This window comes from Pelecanus crispus, chromosome 29, assembly GCF_030463565.1.
Source record: "Pelecanus crispus isolate bPelCri1 chromosome 29, bPelCri1.pri, whole genome shotgun sequence".
NCBI lineage: Eukaryota > Metazoa > Chordata > Aves > Pelecaniformes > Pelecanidae > Pelecanus > Pelecanus crispus.
The window spans coordinates 445,631-465,489 of NC_134671.1; the positions used below are offsets into that span (position 1 = coordinate 445,631).

Here is a 19,859-nt window from a genome sequence, read left to right on the forward strand (position 1 = left end):
GACAGCAGCCGGGTCCTCCCAGGATGTGGAGGTGGGGATGGGCAGCCGGTTGCCCTCATCCCTGCTCCGTGGCCGGGCAGACCACGAGGGGCTCGGCGTTCTTCCCTCCTTGGGCCAAACCGGGGCTGAAGAAGGGTCGCAGGACGCTGGCGAAGGCCCCGCTGTAGGTGTAGAGGTGGGTCTGGTCGGTGGCGTTGTAGAAGGTCACTTCTCCACCTTCGTAATCCAGGTAGATCCCCACTCTCCTGGGCTTTGCTCGGATGGAAAGGGTGATGGGGTGGGAGATCAAGACCTTGTACTGGTTGCTGTTCCTCAACCACATCCTCCAGAAGCCCGCCGGCGGGGAGAGAGGACCTTTCCCCTTCCTCTTCACGGCCTCCCTGCACACCCCGATGTCCCACTCGGGCTTGTCTCCCACCTCCACCTCCCAGTAGCACTTCCCCGATGCGATCCTCAGCGATCCCAGCACGAAGACGTAAGGGTCAAATCTCTCGGGGTGGTCCGGCAGGTCCTGCCGCGCGCCCCCGTGACTCACGCTCCTGCCGTCCTCGGACAGGAGGAGGCTGGGGTGAGCGGAGGCTGGGTCCAAGGTCATGTCCACTGGAAGGAAGAGCAGAGGGAGGTCACAACTAGGGCGGGATGATGCCCACCGCCTACGTCCAGGACCGTGAGGTGTGGAGACCCCCAATGATCACGCTCAGCTCCACTTCAGAAGCTGCTGACCCTTGCTACGCCCTGAGAAGGTGCCTCCAAGCCTGGTTTTTCTGATGTCTTATGAGCTGAGATGTTGAATTGAGCACCGATTGCTTCATCAGTTGATGAGCTGGGTGCTCCACCCACGAGCGACGTCTCCTACGGACACTCTTGGGTGGTTGAGCTTGTCACCCACCCTTTCTACTGACAGAGACACAAACCAGGTCTCTCTCCTCCACTTGGGACACCCGCTCATGAAACCCACCTCTGAAACCTCCGGATGGGACAACAACCGGCCAAGGGCTGGAGAAGGTGCTGCTGCACCTCCTTCCAAACGTAAATGGGTGCCTGAACCCCATGGGCGTGGCAGAGGGGCAGGCTCCATATTACACCCGCGCTCGCTCACCTTTAAATCGCTTTAGAAACTCAAAAATGCCGCCGGTGGGAACGTCGTAGGCACCCCGCAGCTCGGCAGGAACAGCTGCCGGTTTCTGCACCTGGATATTTGCGCTCCTGGGAAGAACACCACGGAAGCGGTGATTCACCTGCTGCTTCCAAAACCCTTCTGCAGAGCCTCAGGGAAGAAACCGTACCTGCTCAGCAAGCTTTCCACGTCCTGGAAAGGAACAAAAATCAGACAAAAAAGAGGGATTTAGACTCTGAGCTTTCCTTAAGAGAATATTCTGATTATTTATAGAATCGTCGAATCGTTGAGGTTGGAAAAGACCTTGAAGATCATCCAGGCCAACCGTTGACCTAGCACTACCAAGTCCACCACTAAACCAGTTAAGGGGAGAGGAATAATTTCATGTTTCCTGGCTTGGGGGCTGGATTATTTTTTAATGAAAGTAAAAACCAGGAATCATTAAGGTTGGCAAAGACCTTGAAGATCATCCAGGCCAACCATTGACCCAACACTACCAAGTCCACCACTAAACCAATTAAGGGGAGAAGAATAATTTCATGCTTCCTGCCTTGGGGGCTGGATTATTTTTTAATGAAAGTGAAAACCAGGAATCACTAAGGTTGGAAAGGAGCTCTAAGATCATCAGGCCAACCGTCAACCCAACACCCCCATGCCCACTAAACCATGTCCCCCAGTGCCACCTCTGCCCGTTTTTTGAACACTTCCAGGGATGGTGACTCCCCCACCTCTCTGGGCAGCCTGTTCCAATGCTTGACCACCCTTTCCGTGAAGAAATTTTTCCTAATTTCCAACCTAACCCTCCCCTGGCACAGCTTGAGTCCATTTCCTCTTGTCCTATCGCCAACTGCTTGGGAGAAGAGCCCAACACCCACCTCATGACCACCTCCTTTCAGGGAGTTGTAGAGAGCGATCAGGTCTCCCCTCAGCCTCCTCTTCTCCAGGCTGAACACCCCCAGCTCCCTCAGCCGCTCCCCACCAGCCCTGTTCTCCACACCCTGCCCCAGCTCCGCTGCCCTTCCCCGGCCACGCCCCAACACCTCCACATCCTCCTCGTAGTGAGGGGCCCAAAACTGGACACAGCATTCCAGGTGCGGCCTCACCAGTGCCGCGTACGGTGGGGACTATAACCTCACCTTCAGCCTTTCCTTCCCCTACTCTGAATTACAAGCATCACATTTTCCGACTTTCCCTCTGCAGGGAAATAGGGGGAGAGTGGTTACAGAAACCCAAGGAGCCTCAGCTTTGCTCTTTGAGGCTCCATCTTCTTCCTCCACCAGCCACGCCGCCAGAAAGTCATTGCATAAATCGCTAAGGGCGTTTTGGGCTTGGGTCTTGTTAAAAATGAGAGGAATTGGGTGTTTCCGGTAGCTGCAAAATGTGGGTCCTGGGAGCTTTAGGAGATGCACGCATGAAGGGTAATGGTAACCTCCCTGCGAAGCCGCTGTGGTGAATCTAAGGGGGGTTCTCACCTTCAGCAGCCCCGGAGCCGGCTGCCGGCACCTCTTGTTGATCTCATCGATGAGGTCACCCAGTGCCTGGCTCTGCTTGGTCATCTGGGCGACGTTGCCGCGTAGCTTGGCGGCCGTGCCTTTCTTCTCCCGCTTCAGCCGCCGCTGGAGCTTCTCCTCGTCTTCATCCAAGAAGTTGTGCAGCTTCTCAAACTCCTTCTTGATCTTCTCGCTCTCTCTGGAAGTTTTATTCTTTGCAGGGGTGGGGGGAAAAGAAAGGGGGGTGAAATGGGAAAAGGTGGTGGAAACCCGTTGGGAGCTTGGGGAGATGGTTTGTCATGGCACGTTGCAGAGAGAGATGCTTAGAGACATGGTTTGGGGACAACTGCTCCTGGGGTTTGTCCTCAGGTCTCTCCAGAGCCGCTCTCCTGCTACGTACAGATCAGCAGCTACTGTGCAGAACTTCCCATAAATCCCCCGGAGAAACATGGGTCGGAGAAGGCGACATGGGTGAGAGCGGCGGGATGAGCTTTCGGGATCACGGCTGGGGACGGTGGCAGAGCCGGAGCGGTCCCCAGCACCGGTCAGGGTCATCGCAGCCACGGTGGTCGGTGCCAGGACGGCAACGCCCCGGCTGCTCCCGCTGGTGTTTCCCCGAGCCGTAATCAAGTCCGTTCAAGGACCCGATTACGCCTCGTTTGCCCTTGGACCGGGATTCAAGTTCCCGTGATGGTGGCGAGCAACCTCACGCTGGGTGTTGTAGCGTGCGGTGGGAGGAAGGGCCCCTTCCCACCCCGCTTAATGAGGTGGAACCGTATCGTTAACGAGGAACGGAGGAGCTGCAACGTCCGGCGGCTTTGCAAGGACTCGGCCCTTCGTGCTCCCGCTTGCCGTGGCGGCACGTGAGCATCCCGCCTGGCACAGCCTCCCCGCACCCAAGCAAGCTCCCGAAACCACGGCACGTGCCGGACCGCTCCGAAATCCTGCGGGACAACGCGAAACCGCTCGGAGAGGGTGACACTTGCCTCCCACTTGGCCAGCTTCTCCTCCTCCTGGAATTTCAAGCTCTGCACTTCCACCTTCTGCTGCTGCAGGAGTTTCGCCGCCGCCTCCAGCTTCAGCTGGCGAGGGGAAGCAAGCACGGTGAGGGAAGGACGCGACCGCATCCGCGAGAGTTACAAACGTAAGAAAAACCTCGCGCCCGGGTCCACGGCCGGGCAAATCCCCAGCTTTGCAGGTGCCCAAGGCGGCTTTGCCGGGAGAAACCAGCAGCTGAAGCTGCCGTTGGGCTCAAGCTGTGCCAGGGGAGGGTTAGGTTGGAAATTAGGAAAAATTTCTTCACGGAAAGGGTGGTCAAGCATTGGAACAGGCTGCCCAGAGAGGTGGGGGAGTCCCCATCCCTGGAGGGGTTCAAAAAACGGGCAGAGGTGGCACTTGGGGACATGGTTTAGTGGGCATGGGGGTGTTGGGTTGATGGTTGGGCTGATGATCTCGGAGATCCTTTCCAACCTTAGTGATGCCTAGTTTTTATTTTCATTAAAAATAATCCAGCCCCCAAGCCAGGAAACATGAAATTGCTACTCTCCCCTTAATGGGTTGAGTGTGGACTGGGCAGTGTTGGGTCAACGGTTGGCCTGGATGATCTTCAAGGTCTTTTCCAACCTCAACAATTCGATGATTCAATGATTACCTCGCTATAAAGCCATCGCCTGGCCGTTTCGGCGTGCAGACCCCTCTCGATAGAAGCGGTGGCGGTGAATTTGCCGGGCCCGCCCACCGCCACAGCCTCCCCCTTCCCCACAAGCGTCCACAGCTGCAGGACTTGGCAGGGTCTGGTCCTGCTGGGCGCGGGCGCAGGCAGCCCCGTGCCCTCCCCTTTTCAGGCACGGAGGTCGGCAGCACCCTCCGTACCTTGTACTCCTCGGCAGCCTCCTCGAGGGGAACAGCAGCGTGGGCGCGGTGAGCCTGCGACTCGGCGCAGCGCCGGCAGACGGGGCTCCGGTCCTCCACGCAGAACATCTCCAGGGCTTCCTGGTGCTCTTGGCACTTCTCCTCAGCGGGCTCTGCCGGCCGGCTTCCAAGCCCTTCTCCATCCACCCATCCCTTGTCCTTGCCGCCTTTCCCCGCCGAAGGGAGCAGGCAGCACCGAGGGCATCGTCCGGCTGCGCCCGCATGGAGCCAGCTGGCGCAAGAGCTGCAGATCCGATGCTTGCACCCCGTGAAGGACAGCAAGGTCTTGAAGGGCTCCCGGCAAAAGGAGCACAAAGTCATCTCCCGGCGTTGCTGAGCTGCCATCGCTCCTCCCGGCTGCTCCTTTGCATTTTCCGGGTCGACGTCCGCAGAGGCCAAAGGGCAGCAGGGCGGTTGCCGGCTCGAGAAACGAAACTTGGCTGCTCTCGGAGCTCTGGAGGCTTTGCCTGCCCTTGGCTCGATGGAGCCATCGCCACCAGTGCAGCGCAGCTGCAACCCTGCCTGGGCGGGGTGGGTGGAAACACATCTGGAGCAGCCTGAGGGCGAGAGAACACCCGGAGCAGGGCACTGTACCGCATCTAGAGAGCGGTGGAGTACCACATCTGGAGCAGCGTGGGCTAGAGGGGACATCTGGAGGGTTCTGCGGTGCCACATCTGGAGCAGCGTGGGCTTGAGGGGACATCTGGAGCATTGCATGGTGCCACATCTGGAGCAGCATGGACTTGGGGTGACATCTGGAGGGTTCCGTGGTGCCACATCTGGAGCAGCATGGGCTTGGGGTGACATTTGGAGGGTTCCGTGGTGCCACATCTGGAGCAGCATGGGCTTGAGGGGACATCTGCAGGGTTCCGTGGTGCCACATCTGGAGCAGTGTGGGCTTGAGCTGACATGTGGAGGGTTCCATGGTGCCACATCTGGAGCAGCATGGGCTTGAGGTGACATCTGGAGCACTGCGTGGTGCCACATGTGGAGCAACCCAGGCTTGAGGTGACATGTGGAGGGTTCCATGGTGCCACATCTGGAGCAGCGTGGGCTTGGGGTGACATCTGGAGGGCTCCATGGTGCCACATCTGGAGCAGCATGGGCTTGGTGTGACATCTGGAGCATTCCGCAGCATCACATCTGGAGCAGCCCAGGCTTGAGGTGACACCTGGAGCAATCAGCAGTGCCACATCTGGATCAGCCCGGGCTTGAGGTGACATCTGGATGGTTCCATGGTGCCACATCTGGAGCAGCGTGGGCTTGAGGTGACATCTGGAGCGTTCTGCGGTGCCACATCTGGAGCACGCAGATGGGATGAGGCCACATCTGGAGCGCTCTGCCCACTTCTGGGCTCCCCAGTACCGGACGAGGGTGGGCACGCTGGATCGCGTGGAGAAGTTGGACCCAGCCAGACTCTTCCCAGCGACGTTCCGGGGAAGGATCCAGCCCAGATCCATCTCTTGCCTCTGCCCCATGGTCCTCCCCGCTCCCTCCATTCTTCTGGCTCCAGAGGGTTTTTGGGGAACGCATTCTGAGCTCTCCCAACGGTACGGTGACGCTCTCCCGGGCACCACGATGGCCGATCTTCACCCCACGCAGCAGCTCCCACCTTCCCCAAACCCCCTCGCCCATCCCTGCGGCCGCAGCACCCACCGCCCTGCCTCCGCCCACCCTGGGGTCCCTTCCGAACCTCTCCAGGAGCCCACCCGTGCCGCCCCACAGCCCCCGGTGAGGATGCCCAGGGTGGGACGCACCTGCTCATGGTGCCGCTGAGGATGTCCTGGAGAAGGGAAGCAGAGCGGATGCGGTCCCTGGTCCCACACGGGGAGCGCTGAGGGGCAGAGCCGCCGGGGCTGGGGCACATCCCGGAGCCCGTCCCCACCACCCCACCGTGCCCTCGATGCTGGGATGCGCAGGAATTCAGCCTCATCACAGCCCTCCCCGGGTGCAGGAACACCCCCAAGGCCACCCCACCCGTAGGCACGTCCCCTCCAGCTCCACGATCAAGGAGCTCCAGGTTCTCCGGCTTCTGGTTGGGGCTTAGGTGGCTCCCCAGGACCACGTCCCCGGGCGCATCCTCACACACCCCGCCTACGCGCTCAACCTTGGATGCCGCTCGGCTTTCCGCCAAGCAAGAGCATCATACCCGCTCAGGACAGCGCCAGGACGAGCCGGAGATGTGGGGCGGAGGAGCCGTGGGGGTCCTCCACCTCTCCCCCAGCTTTCCCAACCGTGAGCAATCAAATCACGATTCCCCCCAACTCCCGGAAACCCAGTCCCACTTTATTGCACCTCATTTTAAAGCAGGTAACCCCCAAACAAGGCGTCAAGAGCCGAGCCAAATTCATCGTGGTGTATTTTTGAAGGCGGCAGCATAAAAATCGGGTGAGAGACAGCGAGGACGAGGGGGAAATTGGGGAAGGAGATGGGTGTTTGGAAAATGCTGTATCCAATAAAAGCAGATGATCTGAAGGGCCCGAACCTCGGGGGGACGGAGACCCCTCGTTTTCAGGACGGGCCTTCTCCTAAAATATTTAAATGCTTTTGACGGCGGGAATCTACAAAGGAGGCTTTTCAGCCTCTAAAGGAGGACCTAGATGTTCTCCTCCGGAGAGTTCCCAACGCACGAGCGGTCCCCAAACCCCACAGCCCTCCATCCCGTCGGGGCGTCAGCATCCCTGCGGCCACCGCCGTCCCCCAGCGCCGCGCCACGCCCCACGCCTGCTCCCGAGATCCTCCGTCATTAAGCGTGTGTGGAGGCGAGAACGACGCTGAAATGCACGTCTGGGACGGACGGGGCGTGGAAGGGGGTCTCCATCCATCCATCCACCCATCGGACGCTGAGGCGGGCGCCCAAAAGGCACCTTGAAGGGGTTGGGCGAAACAAAGTCACTGAGTGGGACCCACCAGCAGCTCCTTGCGGAGATGCGTCCGCAGATGCTTCATGAGGGAAGAGCTGGACATGAAGCACTTGGTGCATTTGGTGCATTTATAAGGTTTCTCGCCGGTGTGGATCCTTCGGTGGATGATGAGGGTGGAGCTGGCCCGAAAGCTCTTCTCGCAGTACGAGCAGCGGTAGGGTTTCTCACCCGTATGGATACGCTGGTGCCTACGGAGGGTGGTGCTCTCCCGAAAAGCTTTGCCGCAGTCGGAGCAGACGTAAGGCCGGGGTCCTACGTGGCTCTTCTGATGGAGGAGGAGGGCGGAGTGGACGGTGAAGCCGAGCCCGCAGTCGGAGCACTGGTAGGGTTTCTCCACCAAGTGTTTTTTCCGGTGTCGCTTGAAAGACGAGCTTTCCAAGAAGGCTTCCCCGCAGTCGGAGCACGGATACGGGGGCTGGCCCCTGTGGGTCCTGAGGTGGGCTACGAAGGCTGAGTTTTTTGGGAAGGTTTCCCCGCACTCGGGACACTTATAGGTCCCCTCCCCCATATGACTCTTGCGATGTTTGCTGAGCGATTTGTTGGCCATGAAGCGTTTCCCGCAGTCGGGGCACTCGTAGGGCCTCTCGCCGGTGTGTATTCGCCGGTGGATGATGAGGGTGGACTTGGAAGTGAGCTTCTTCCCGCAATCCGGACAGACGAAGATCGCGTCTTCTGTGTGGCTCTTGCGATGCTTGTTGAGGGACTTGTTGGCCATGAAGGCCTTCCCGCAGTCGGGGCACTGGTAGGGTCGCTCCCCGGTGTGTATCCGCCGGTGGATGACAAGAGCCGAGTTGGAAGTGAGGTTTTTCCCGCAGTCGGAACACCGGTACGCCCCGTTCTCCAGGTGGAGCTTGCAATGTTTTTTGAGAGATTTGGTGGAAGCGAAGCGTTTCTCGCAGCTGGGGCATTTGTAGGGTTTCTCCTGGCAGTGGGTCTTCTGGTGGTCCTTAAGGGTGGAGCTGCACATGAAACTTCTCCGGCAGTTGGAGCAGGTGAAGGGTTTCTCCCCGACGTGGACCCGCTGATGCCGGTTGAGGGACGAACCCCGGCTGAAGCTTTTCCCACACTGGCCGCAGGCGTGCTTGTGCTGCCCCAGCCGCATTCCGGAAGGGCTCTTGCTATTGGGTTTTCGCCCGTTGTGGTTGGAAGAAGCCGATCTCCTTCCCGAGTGGTTCTTGTGGTGCTCGTAGCCCAGGGAGATGCCACCTTTGGGTTTCCTCGATGACCCTCCGCGCAGCTCTCCGTCTTCCTCCTGGGAACTGTCCTCCTCCGTCTCGCTCGTCCACCCATCGTCTGCCGGGAAAAGCAGAAAAAAAGAAAAAATAAAGAAAGGAAGGGAATCCACCTCTACCTCCATCCTGCACGTGCCGGGGAGGGAGCTTGAGGAGGGACGGAGAGAAGCTGATGATCTTAGAGGTCCTTTCCAACCTTAATGATTCTGTTCTTGTTTTACTTAATAAAAGTAAATAAAAAATAATATAAATATAAATATAAAAATATAAAAAATAATCCAGCCACTAAACCAGGAAACATGAAATTAATTATGACTCTGCCCTTAATTGGTGGACTTGGTAGTGTTGGGTTAATGGTGGGACTTGATGATCTTCAAGGTCGTTTCCAACCTACACGATTCGACGATTCTACCTGAGAGGAGGTTGTACTGAGGTGGGTGCTGGTCTCTTCTCCCACGTAGTTAGTGATAGGACGAGAGGAAATGGGCTCAAGCTGCGCCAGGGGAGGGTTAGGTTGGAAATTAGGAAAAATTTCTTTACGGAAAGGGTGGTCAAGCATTGGAACAGGCTGCCCAGAGAGGTGGGGGAGTCCCCATCCCTGGAGGGGTTCAAAAAACGGGCAGAGGTGGCACTGGGGGACATGGTTCAGTCTGGTCTACCCTTGGTTGGCTTAGTGTGGACTTGGCAGTGTAGGTTAATGGTTGGACTGGATGATCTTAAAGGTCTTTTCCAACCTAAACGATTCTGTGATTCTATGATTCTAAGCGCCACAAAACACGATTGAGTTCATCCCTCAATCGTATCTGGCTACGCTGATCCAGAAGCAGCAGCGTCCTCCTGCCAGGAGAAGCGTTTGCCGATGCCCAGATTGGTCCTCACACCCCTGCAACCCCCCCGGCTCCCAGTTACACCAGTTTCCAGTACGATCTTGCTTGCTGGAGGCAAAGGAGCGATGCCTGGCATCTCCATTTTTGGGGTGGAAAACCCTTACCTGAGCGCGAGGAGTTGGAGCCAGAGGAGCTCCCGGCATCACGGCAGCTTCTCCACCGTTTCCTTTTCCTTGTCCGCAATCTCAAGAGGGGTCGCGCCAGTTGTTCCTCTTCCTCCTCCTCCTCCGAGCTCTGGATGTCGGGGATCCAAACCTCCTCCCCTTGCTCCAGCCGAGCGAGCAGGTCGGGGTTATACACGGGGAAGCCTGCTCGGGTAGACAGCGGCGGATCACTGGGTAGACCACCACCACCTGTGACGCCTCATCACAGGAGACGGAGGTGGGACCCTAAAACTCAACCCTCTTCAAAAAGAGAAAGAGGTGGGACCCTAAAACTCAACCCTCTTCAAAAAGAGAAAGAAAATCCCGGTGCTCAGGTCTCCGAGGAGGGAAGTCCCAGCAGGGTTGGCTGAGGGTATCTACAAGAGCTTTCCAGGTGATGGAGAAGGCACCCCAGGGAATGAGCAGCTCGAACCAGAGAGGAATCAGCCCCGAGACCACTTTTTAAGACGACAGAAAAGTCCAGCGAGATCGAGAGCAGTTGAGAAAGGCAGAGATTGTCCATCTGGAAAGACTCAGGGAATATCGAGCAGGAGGAAAAGGAAGGCTGGAAAAAGCCAGGGAGGAAAACCAGGCGTGCCAGCTGCACGGCTCGGATGCGTCGCGCCCAAGCGAACCTGCTCCCCGATTTTTGCGAAAAAAAAAAAAAATCTTTGTCAGGGGCACGGCGGGCCAGCCACGCTCCCAAATTCCGGGGTTGCATCCTGGTAAATCGGACGCTTGGGGCCGTGGAACAGCTACTCCAAGAGCAGGGCGTCGGAGAAGGAGCCCATGAAGGAAGAGGCGATGCTCGAGGACCGAGCTGCACGTGAAAAACGGGACTTTTATCCACCATCTTAGTGCCCCTCGAGGCTGAATCGTTGCCATTAATTATTTCGTAGGCGGAGCAGCTCAGCGTGCCCAAGGATGGCACGGTCTTCTCATGGGCATCGTCTAGAAAATCAGCAGTAACCTGAAAGGTTAAGCTGAAAAGGTTAAGCGCCGATGCTACCCATCCCAAAATTCAGTCAGATTAGGAAAGAGCAAGAAGGAGCATTAAAAAAAAAAAAAAAATTAAAAAAAAAGGGAAACCTGTGGTATGGTGAGATTAAGTCCACGTTGATTCATCTTACGACCACGCGACTCTCAAAGCCGCGTGGACCAGACCCCCAAAGCCTTCCTCGCCCACCCAAGCGCCCTCAAAGCTCGGCGTGGGGCAACGTCGCGTCTCGCCCGCTCCCCTCCTGGGAGCCACAGCTCACGCCTCCCGGCCGGAGGAGACCTGGGCGCTTCTCCGTCCCGCCGAGTGTCCCTTTCCAGGTGGCCGGGAGCCGTCAGGAGAGGGCACTGTGAGCCCAGCGGAGCCGCCAAGCCCCGGCTCCCAGGCAGGACATCCCCCCGGCAGCTTGCCTCCCGCGTTTTCACTCATTTCTGGCAATTTTACGCATTTTCTAGGCGCGAGGAGAGCGTCTCCCTGCCCAGGCTGGGGTGCTTGGAGCACCTCAACGGGCGTCTGAGGGATTGGGCGTTGAGGAGAGCGCCCGGCGAGCCCATCCATCTCCTGGTGAGGGTGAAAACGGCGCTCCGGCCTTTAAACCACGTTCTCAGCTACGTTTCTTGGACCGTGTTAATTAAAAAAAACCCACTTAATTAGGAAGCATCATGCCCAGAGTAAGCCAAGGAAGCTCCACAAGCTGCCGGCTAGAGCAGAAGAAGGGAAGCCCAACAAGACTTAGGGTTGGTCCCACCACCACAGGCGTCAACCTTCCCCTTTCCCGGCGTCCGTGTACATCATCCTTGGAAAAATGAGGATTCGCCCGCGTACGTCATCCTTGGAAAAACGAGGATTTGCCCGCGTACGTCATCCTTGGAAAAATGAGGATTCGCCCGCATACGTCATCCTTGGAAAAATGAGGATTTGCCCGCGTACGTCATCCTTGGAAAAACGAGGATTTGCCCGCGTACGTCATCCTTGGAAAAATGAGGATTTGCCCGCGTACGTCATCCTTGGAAAAACGAGGATTTGCCCGCGTACATCATCCTTGGAAAAATGAGGATTCGCCCACGTACGTCATCCTTGGAAAAATGAGGATTTGCCTACGTACATCATCCTTGGAAAAATGAGGATTCGCCCGCGTACGTCATCCTTGGAAAAACGAGGATTTGCCCACGTACGTCATCCTTGGAAAAACGAGGATTTAGCCCCGGAATTGCGGTGGGAGGAGCAAACGCAAGGGATTATCTCGCGCATCCCAAGCGGGATGAAAGCTAGAAGCCCACCGCGAGTCGCCGGCGCCGACGTGCGACCCGCAAAAATGAGGAAAAAAGAAAAAAAGAGGAGAAAAAGCAGGATTTCTTTTAAGAGGCGCCTCGTCGGTGAAAACCGGGAGCTCCTGGCAAAGGCACCCAGGGAACGCCGGCGCCGGGGGAGAGCTCGGTGGGGGCGGCCGCGTCCTCCTGCGCCCGTGGCCCGCGAAAAGCCACCGGGGAGACCATGGAGCCGCCCCGAGGTCTGGGGGGGTGGGGGGGTCCCTACCTGCTGGGAGGGCGGGGCGGGGGGCGTCGAGCGGCCACGGCTTCTCGCTGGCGGTGACGGTGACCTCCTGGAGAGCCTCGGGCACCTGGGGCCGTTACAGGAGTTACATGGGCGGCGAAGTGGCAACATTTAAAAAAAAAAAAAAAAGAAAAAAGAAACAAACAACAAAGTAAGAAGCAAAATTTGAAAAAAAAAAGGACAAAAAAAAAAAAAAAACCCAAAGAACCAAAATAAAATAAGAACGAAAATTTTAGGGAAAAAAAAAAGAACAAAAGGACCAAAAGTAAAAAAATCGCAGAGTAAAAACGAAAAATAAAAAAAGATCAACTCAACTAAAAACCCCAATGAATTAATATTAAAAAAAACCAAACAAATTAAGGACTAAAATTAAAAAAAAAAACCCAAAGAACTAACATTTTAAAAAAGAACTAAAACAAACCCACAAAGTCAGAACAAAAATAAAACCCCAAAGTAAGGAATACAGTTTTTAAAAGTAAGACATAAAAGACAAAGTAAGAACTAAAATTAAACAAGCAAAGTAAGAAACAAAACTTTTGCAAAGTAAGAAACAAAACTTTTGCAAAGTAAGAAACAAAACTTTTGCAAAGTAAGAAATAAAACTTTTGCAAAGTAAGAAACAAAACTTTTGAAAGTAAGAAACAAAACTTTTGCAAAGTAAGAAATAAAACTTTTGCAAAGTAAGAAACAAAACTTTTGCAAAGTAAGAAATAAAACTTTTGGAAAGTAAGAAATAAAACCCAAAGTAATAGGTAGAACTTTTTAAAAGCCAGAAACAAAAGACAAAGTAAGAACTCAAATTAAAAAAGCAAAGTAAGAAATAAAGCTTTAAAAAGCCAGCGTAAGAACTCAAATTTAAAAAGCAAAGTAAGAAATAAAGTTTTTTAGAGATCAGAAGTAACTTTAAAATAACCAAGGGAGGAAATAAAATCAAAGCAAAGTAAGAAATAAGTAAGAAAGCAAAGTAAGAAATAAAGAAAACGAAGTAAGAAATAAAACTAAAGACCAAAGTAAGAAATAAAGTAAAAAAGCAAAGTAAGAAAGCAAGGTAAGAAATAAAAACGAAGAAATAAAAGCGAAGTAAGAAATAAAAGTGAAGTAAGAAATAAAAACGAAGAAATAAAAGCGAAGTAAGAAATAAAAGCGAAGTAAGAAATAAAAACGAAGTAAGAAATAAATAAGAAAGCAGAGAAATAAAAGCAAAAGTAAGAAATAAGTCAGAAAGCGAAGAAAGTAAAAAAGCAAAGTAAGAAATAAAATTTTAAAAGCAAAGACCTGAAGTACGAAAGCGAAGTAAGAAATAAAACAAAAACCAAAGGAAGAAATAAATTTTTTTTTAAAAGTAAGATTTTTTTTTTTTTTTAAAAGCACAGGAATAAAATATAAAAGATAAATTCCCCCCAAAAAAGAGAAATAAATTTAAAAAATGAACTACCCCCCCCCCCAGGCGCGCGCCAAGACCCCCCTGCCCCCCCTCCCCCCCCCGCCCCCCGGTTGGGGCCGGGCAGCCTCCGGGGCCCCCCCGCCCCCCACCCCCGCCCCCCCCTCACCTGGGCCGGCTCCAGCGCGGCCATGGCCGGGGCTCGGGGGGGTCAGGGGGGGTCAGGGGGGGCTCGGGGGGGGGGTCAGGGGGCTCAGGGGGGCCCGGGGGTGCTCGGAGGGGCTGGGGGGGGCTCAGGGGGCTCGGGGGGGCTCGGGGGGGTCAGGGGGGTCAGGGGGGGCTCGGAGGGGCTGGGGGGAGGCTCGGGGGGGCTCAGGGGGGGCTCGGAGGGGTCTGGGGGAGCTCGGGGGGGCCGGGGGGGGCTCGGGGGTCTCAGGGGGGGCTCAGGGGGGCTCGGAGGGGTCTGGGGGGGCTCGGGGGTCTCAGGGGGGGCTCGGGGGGGTCTGGGGGAGCTCGGGGGGGCCGGGGGGGCTCGGGGGTCTCAGGGGGGGCTCGGAGGGGCTGGGGGGGCTCAGGGGGGGCTCGGAGGGGTCTGGGGGAGCTCGGGGGGGCCGGGGGTCTCAGGGGGGCTCAGGGGGGTCTCGGGGGGGCCCCGTCCCCCGCCCCCGCCCCCGCGCAGCCTCCGCGCTCCCTGCGCCCGCCGCTGGCTCCCGCGGGGCGGGGCGGGGGGGGCGGCCCCGGTGGGCGGGGGGGGGCGGCCCCCGGGCCCCCGGGGGGGAAACGCCCTCTCCGCGCTCGCCCGCTTTTCACACCTTTTTTTTTTTTTTTTCCCCCTTTTTCCCCCTTCCTTTGCCCCCTCCCCCCCCCTTTTTTCCTTTTTTCCCCTTCTTCCCACTTTTTTCCCTTTTTTCCCTTCCCCCCATTTTCCCCCTTTCTTTCCCCCTTTTCCCCTTCTTCCCCCCCATTTTTCCCCTTCTTTCCCCCTTTTCTCCTTCTTTCCCCTTTTTCCCCTTCTTTCCCCCTTTTTTCCCCCTTTCTTCTTCCCCTTCTTTCCCCCTTTTTTCCCCTTCTTTCCCCCTTTTTTCCCCTTCTTTCCCATGTTCCCCCCTTTTTCCCGGTTGTCTCCCCCCCTTTTTACCTTTTTTTCCCCCTTCTTTCCACTTTTTTCCCCTTCTTTCCCCCCTTTCTCCCTTCTTTTCCCGTTCTTCCCCCCTTGTTCCCCCCCCTTTCCCCCATTTCCCCCTTCTTTCCAGATTTTTCCCTTTCTTTCCCCCTTTTCCCCATTTTTCCCTCCTCCTCCCCCTTCTTTTTCCCCTTTTTTCCTTTTTTCCACTTTTTTCCCCTTCTTTCCCCCTTTTCTCCCTTCTTTTCCCCTTCTTCCCCCCACCTTTCCCCTTGTTTCCCCCTTTCTTTCCCCCCTTCTTCCCCCTTTTTCCCCTCTTTTCCCCCTTCTTTCCCTCTTTTTCCCCATCCTCCCTTCTTTCTTTCCCCCCTTTTTCCTCCTTTTTGTCTTTTTTTTTTTTTTTTTTAGCCACCGTGCCTGACTTTGCCCTTCAAAAATAAGAAATGTGGGGGCTGGGAAACCCAATTCAGCCCAAAATCCACCCCTGGCCAAGGAGGAAAGAAATAAAAGTCGAGAAATTATTTTTTAAAAAATCCTTAAAAAAAAAAAAAAAAAAAGGGTTTGTTCTATTCCCAAATTTCTTTCTCCCCCCAAAAGATTTACGCTGCTCAAATTTTGTTAAAAAAAAAAAAAAAAAACCCACCAGAAAACTTTAAATTTAGGCTGCAGAGGGAGGTTTTTAAATTGCATCGTGGCGTTAAAGGGTTATTTGTTTGGTTTTTTTTTTTTTCCCCCTCCTCGGTTTTAACACCTTCTCCACCAGGCACCGACCCCTTTTTTTTTTCCTGGAGATAAAAAAAAAAAAGGAAAATCCCCGACAAATGTTTTTTCTTGGGGAAATGTGATTATTTCTTTATCGCCCTTGATGAATGGGAGCTGCGGTTCCTGCCAGCCCGGTTTCCTCCCCGCCACCTGAAAAAAAAAAAAAAAAAAAAAAAAAAAAGCCCTTTTTTTTTTTAGATTTCTTTTTTTTTTTTACTCCGATTTAGGAGCAAAACATCCCCTTGCGCTTCCGAAAGTGAAGAAAACGGCGTCGAAAAAAATAGAGAGATAGAAATATATTATAGAATATAGAATATATAGAGAGAATCTATATATAGAATAAATAGGTAGGGGTTTGAATCCGGTCTCATCCACTTCAAACTGCATAAAATTATTGCAGCTGCAGAAAGACTATTAAATAATAATTATAATAATGTAACAATATAATAATATAGCAGTATAATAACATAATATTAATATGTATAACAGTATCATACCATAATAATAGGCATGAATACAGTAGTCTAACAGTATAATAGAATAGTATAATAAAATAATAATATATAATAGTAATAGTATAATAAAAATATAATAGGATCACATGATAAAGTAGAAGAAGATACTAATGAAATAATAAGTCATAACTTAAATATATAAAAACTAATAAAGAATAACTTTTCATCATCCTACATTCCGGGCACCAATAAATTCTTTATTCGCCAGGGGAGAAGCTTTTCTGCTCCTTTACCCCAAAAATAAATGGAAAAATTAATCTCTGCATCGTGTAGCTTTCCAAAATCTGCACTTTATTCGTTAAATAAATGAATTTACCCAAATAAACTGGTTGGGACATGGTTTGGACTGGTTTGGACATGGTTGGACTGGTTTGGACATGGTTGGACTGGTTTGGACATGGTTTGGACTGGTTTGGACTGGTTTGGACATAGTTCGGTCTGGTTTGGACATGGTTGGACTGTTTTGGACACGGTTTTGGACTGGTTTGGACATGGTTGGACTGGTTTGGACTGGTTTGGACACAGTTTGGACTGGTTTGGACATGGTTGGACTGGTTTGGACATGGTTTGGACTGGTTTGGACTGGTTTGGACATAGTTCGGTCTGGTTTGGACATGGTTGGACTGTTTTGGACACGGTTTGGACTGGTTTGGACATGGTTGGACTGGTTTGGACTGGTTTGGACACAGTTTGGACTGGTTTGGACATGGTTGGACTGGTTTGGACATGGTTGGACTGGTTTGGACTGGTTTGGACACAGTTTGGACTGGTTTGGACATGGTTGTGACTGGTTTGGACTGTTTTGGACATGGTTGGACTGTTTTGGACTGGTTTGGACATGGTTTGGACTGGTTTAGACTGGTTTGGACATGGTTTGGACACAGTTTGGACTGTTTTGGACATGGTTGGACTGTTTTGGACATGGTTTGGACTGGTTTGGACTGGTTGGACTGTTTTGGACTGGTTTGGACTGGTTTGGACTGGTTTGGACTGGTTTGGACATGGTTTGGACACAGTTTGGACTGGTTTGGACATGGTTGGACTGGTTTGGGCATGGTTGGACTGTTTTGGACATGGTTGGACTGGTTTGGACTGGTTTGGACATGGTTTGGACACAGTTTGGACTGGTTTGGACATGGTTGGACTGGTTTGGACACGGTTTGGACTGGTTTGGACATGGTTGGACTGGTTTGGACACGGTTTGGGCATGGTTGGACTGTTTTGGACATGGTTTGGACTGGTTTGGACTGGTTTGGACACAGTTTGGACTGGTTTGGACATGGTTGGACTGGTTTGGACATGGTTGGACTGGTTTGGACTGGTTTGGACTGGTTTGGGCATAGTTCGGTCTGGTTTGGACATGGTTTGGACTGTTTTGGACACGGTTTGGACTGGTTTGGACATGGTTGGACTGGTTTGGCATGGTTTGGACATGGTTGGACTGGTTTGGACTGGTTTGGACTGGTTTGGACATGGTTTGGACACAGTTTGGACTGGTTTGGACTGGTTTGGACTGGTTTGGACATGGTTTGGACACAGTTTGGACTGGTTTGGACATGGTTGGACTGGTTTGGACATGGTTGGACTGTTTTGGACATGGTTGGACTGGTTTGGACTGGTTTGGACATGGTTTGGACACAGTTTGGACTGGTTTGGACATGGTTGGACTGGTTTGGACATGGTTTGGACTGGTTTGGACAGGTTGGACTGTTTTGGACTGGTTTGGACTGGTTTGGACATGGTTTGGGACAGACCCTCGCCTCAGCCGCTCCCGGAGATGCTCATCCCTGGGGAAACGGGAGCGGCCGAGGCGGAGCTCCCGGGGATCCCCGAAAAGCAGAGGCAGCGGGGAGGGGGGGAACGGGGTTGGGGAGGGGTGGAGGGAGGTGATGGAGCAGGACCCTCCTCATCCTCATCCTCATTGTCGGGGTGGGCGGAGGCGACGGGCGGGTGGGCGAGGGGGAAGCACCCACCTAAGGGAATCGGCACCTTGGGAGCTGGGATCCCAAAGCAGGGAATTCCAGCTCCGCAAGGTGCCCGTTTTCCGGTGACTTGCTGGAAAAATGCTTCCGCCTCTTCCCTGAGGGGGGGAAAAAAAAAGGAGCCAAAGGCTCCCGGCGGTGCCAGCTGCCCTGTCATCCCAGATGCCCGGCCGACACCTCCGGAATTCCCAGGGGAAGTCTCCCGAGGCTGCTCCAGGCCTGAGGCCCCGGGGGGTTCTGCGCCTGCTCCCCCACCTCCAGCTCAAAGAGCAAAAATGCGCCCGGGTCCTCCCGGTCGGACTGCTCCGTCTTTTTCCGTGGAGAAAAAATGCCCCAGAGCCGCAACGCTGAAGTTGTTCCCTTCTTCCGTGGAGAAAAAATTCACGTTATCCCCTTTTTCCATGGGAAAAAAGTCCCAGGGCCGCAACACTGAAGTTATTCCCTTTTTCCACAGAGAAAAAATTCCCCAAAGCTGCAACGCTGAAGTTATTCCCTTTTTCTGTGGAGAAAAAATTCACGTTATCCCCTTTTCCGTGGAGAATAAATTCACATTATCCCCTTTTTCCGTGGGAAAAAAGTCCCCAGGGCCGCAACGTTGAAGTTGTTCCCTTCTTCCGTGGAGAAAAAATTCCCCAGAGCCACAACGCTGAAGTTATTCCCTTCTTCTGTGGAGAAAAAATTCACGTTATCCCCTTTTCCATGGAGAAAAAATTCCCCAGAGCTGCAACGCTGAAGTTGTCCCCTTTTTCCGTGGAGAAGAAATTCCCCAGAGCTGCAACGCTGAAGTTATTCCCTTCTTCCGTGGAGAAAAAATTCACGTTATCCCCTTTTTCCGCAGAGAAAAAATTCCCCAGAGCCGCAACACTGAAGTTATTCCCTTTTTCTGCAGAGAAAAAATTCCCCAGGGCCGCAACGCTGAAGTTATTCCCTTTTTCCATGGAGAAAAAATTCCCCAGAGCCGCAACGCTGAAGTTATTCCCTTCTTCCGTGGAGAAAAAATTCACGTTATCCCTTTTTTCCATGGAGAAAAAAATCCCCAAAGCTGCAACGCTGAAGTTATTCCCTTTTTCCATGAAAAAAAAAAATTCCCCAGAGCCGCAACGCTGAAGTTATTCCCTTTTTCCATGGAGAAAAAATTCCCCAGAGCCGCAACGCTGAAGTTATTCCCTTTTTCCATGGAGAAAAAATTCCCCAGAGCCGCAACGCTGAAGTTATTCCCTTTTTCCATGGAGAAAAAATTCCCCAGAGCCGCAACGCTGAAGTTATTCCTTCTTCCGTGGAGAAAAAATTCACGTTATCCCTTTTTTTCCATGGAGAAAAAAATCCCCAAAGCTGCAACGCTGAAGTTATTCCCTTTTTCCATGAAAAAAAAAAATTCCCCAGAGCCGCAACGCTGAAGTTATTCCCTTTTTCCATGGAGAAAAAATTCACGTTATCCCCTTTTCTGCAGAGAAAAAAATTCCCCAGATCCACAACGCTGAAGTTATTCCCTCTTTTCCCCGAGCATTTGCTGTTTTCCGCGCTCACGCGGGTGGGAAAAATTGACTTTTTTTTAAATTTTTTGCCTCTTTTGGGGGCTTATCCCAGCGCTCAATTCCACAGGGATCGGGGCGGGGCTTCCCGCAGCAGCCCTGGAGATGCAGCGGGAGAGCGGATGGGCTGCGGCAAGGGGGTCTACACCCCCCCAAAAAAAAAAAAATCTTCTGCCCCCCACCCCAAGAGGCTGGTTTGGGATAGGGAGGGGCTGCCTTGCCTCGGACGGCCCTGCCAGGCTTCCCGCTTTCCAAAAAAATCTTGGAAAACATCTCCGGGTGGGGAAAAAAATCCCCTTCCCACCTTCC

At 53.4% G+C, this 19,859-nt stretch overlaps 2 protein-coding genes across 2 annotated transcripts in view; both read right to left on the reverse strand.

Moving 5' to 3' along the window:
* The window catches only part of LOC104027533 (uncharacterized), a 347,867-nt gene that overhangs the window by 194,026 nt on the left and 133,982 nt on the right, over positions 1-19,859 (reverse strand). Inside the window, 1 exon segment of the mRNA XM_075725302.1 lies at positions 7,493-8,523. Within this exon segment, the coding sequence (XP_075581417.1) occupies positions 7,493-8,523 (1,031 nt within the window).
* On the reverse strand, positions 56-5,996 carry LOC104038261 (E3 ubiquitin-protein ligase TRIM21-like). Its single transcript, XM_075725291.1, has 7 exons — positions 5,660-5,996; positions 4,480-5,075; positions 3,594-3,689; positions 2,590-2,820; positions 1,287-1,309; positions 1,100-1,206; positions 56-600 (listed from the first exon to the last, which is right to left on the reverse strand). The coding sequence occupies exons 1-7, from the start codon at positions 5,994-5,996 to the stop codon at positions 56-58; spliced, it is 1,935 nt and encodes a 644-aa protein (XP_075581406.1).

What these genes read in the sequence shown, in the direction of transcription:
- LOC104038261 (XM_075725291.1), bottom strand. Translation starts at nt 5,996, where the DNA reads ATGGGGCAGAGGCAAGAGATGGATCTGGGCTGGATCCTTCCCCGGAAC. An exon ending in AGAAGCTGGCCAAGTGGGAG is followed by an intron (nt 2,821 to 3,593) that starts GCAAGTGTCACC and finishes ACCCCTGCAAAG; the next exon opens with AATAAAACTTCCAGAGAGAG. An exon ending in GTGGAAAGCTTGCTGAGCAG is followed by an intron (nt 1,207 to 1,286) that starts GTACGGTTTCTT and finishes TGTTCTTCCCAG; the next exon opens with GAGCGCAAATATCCAGGTGC.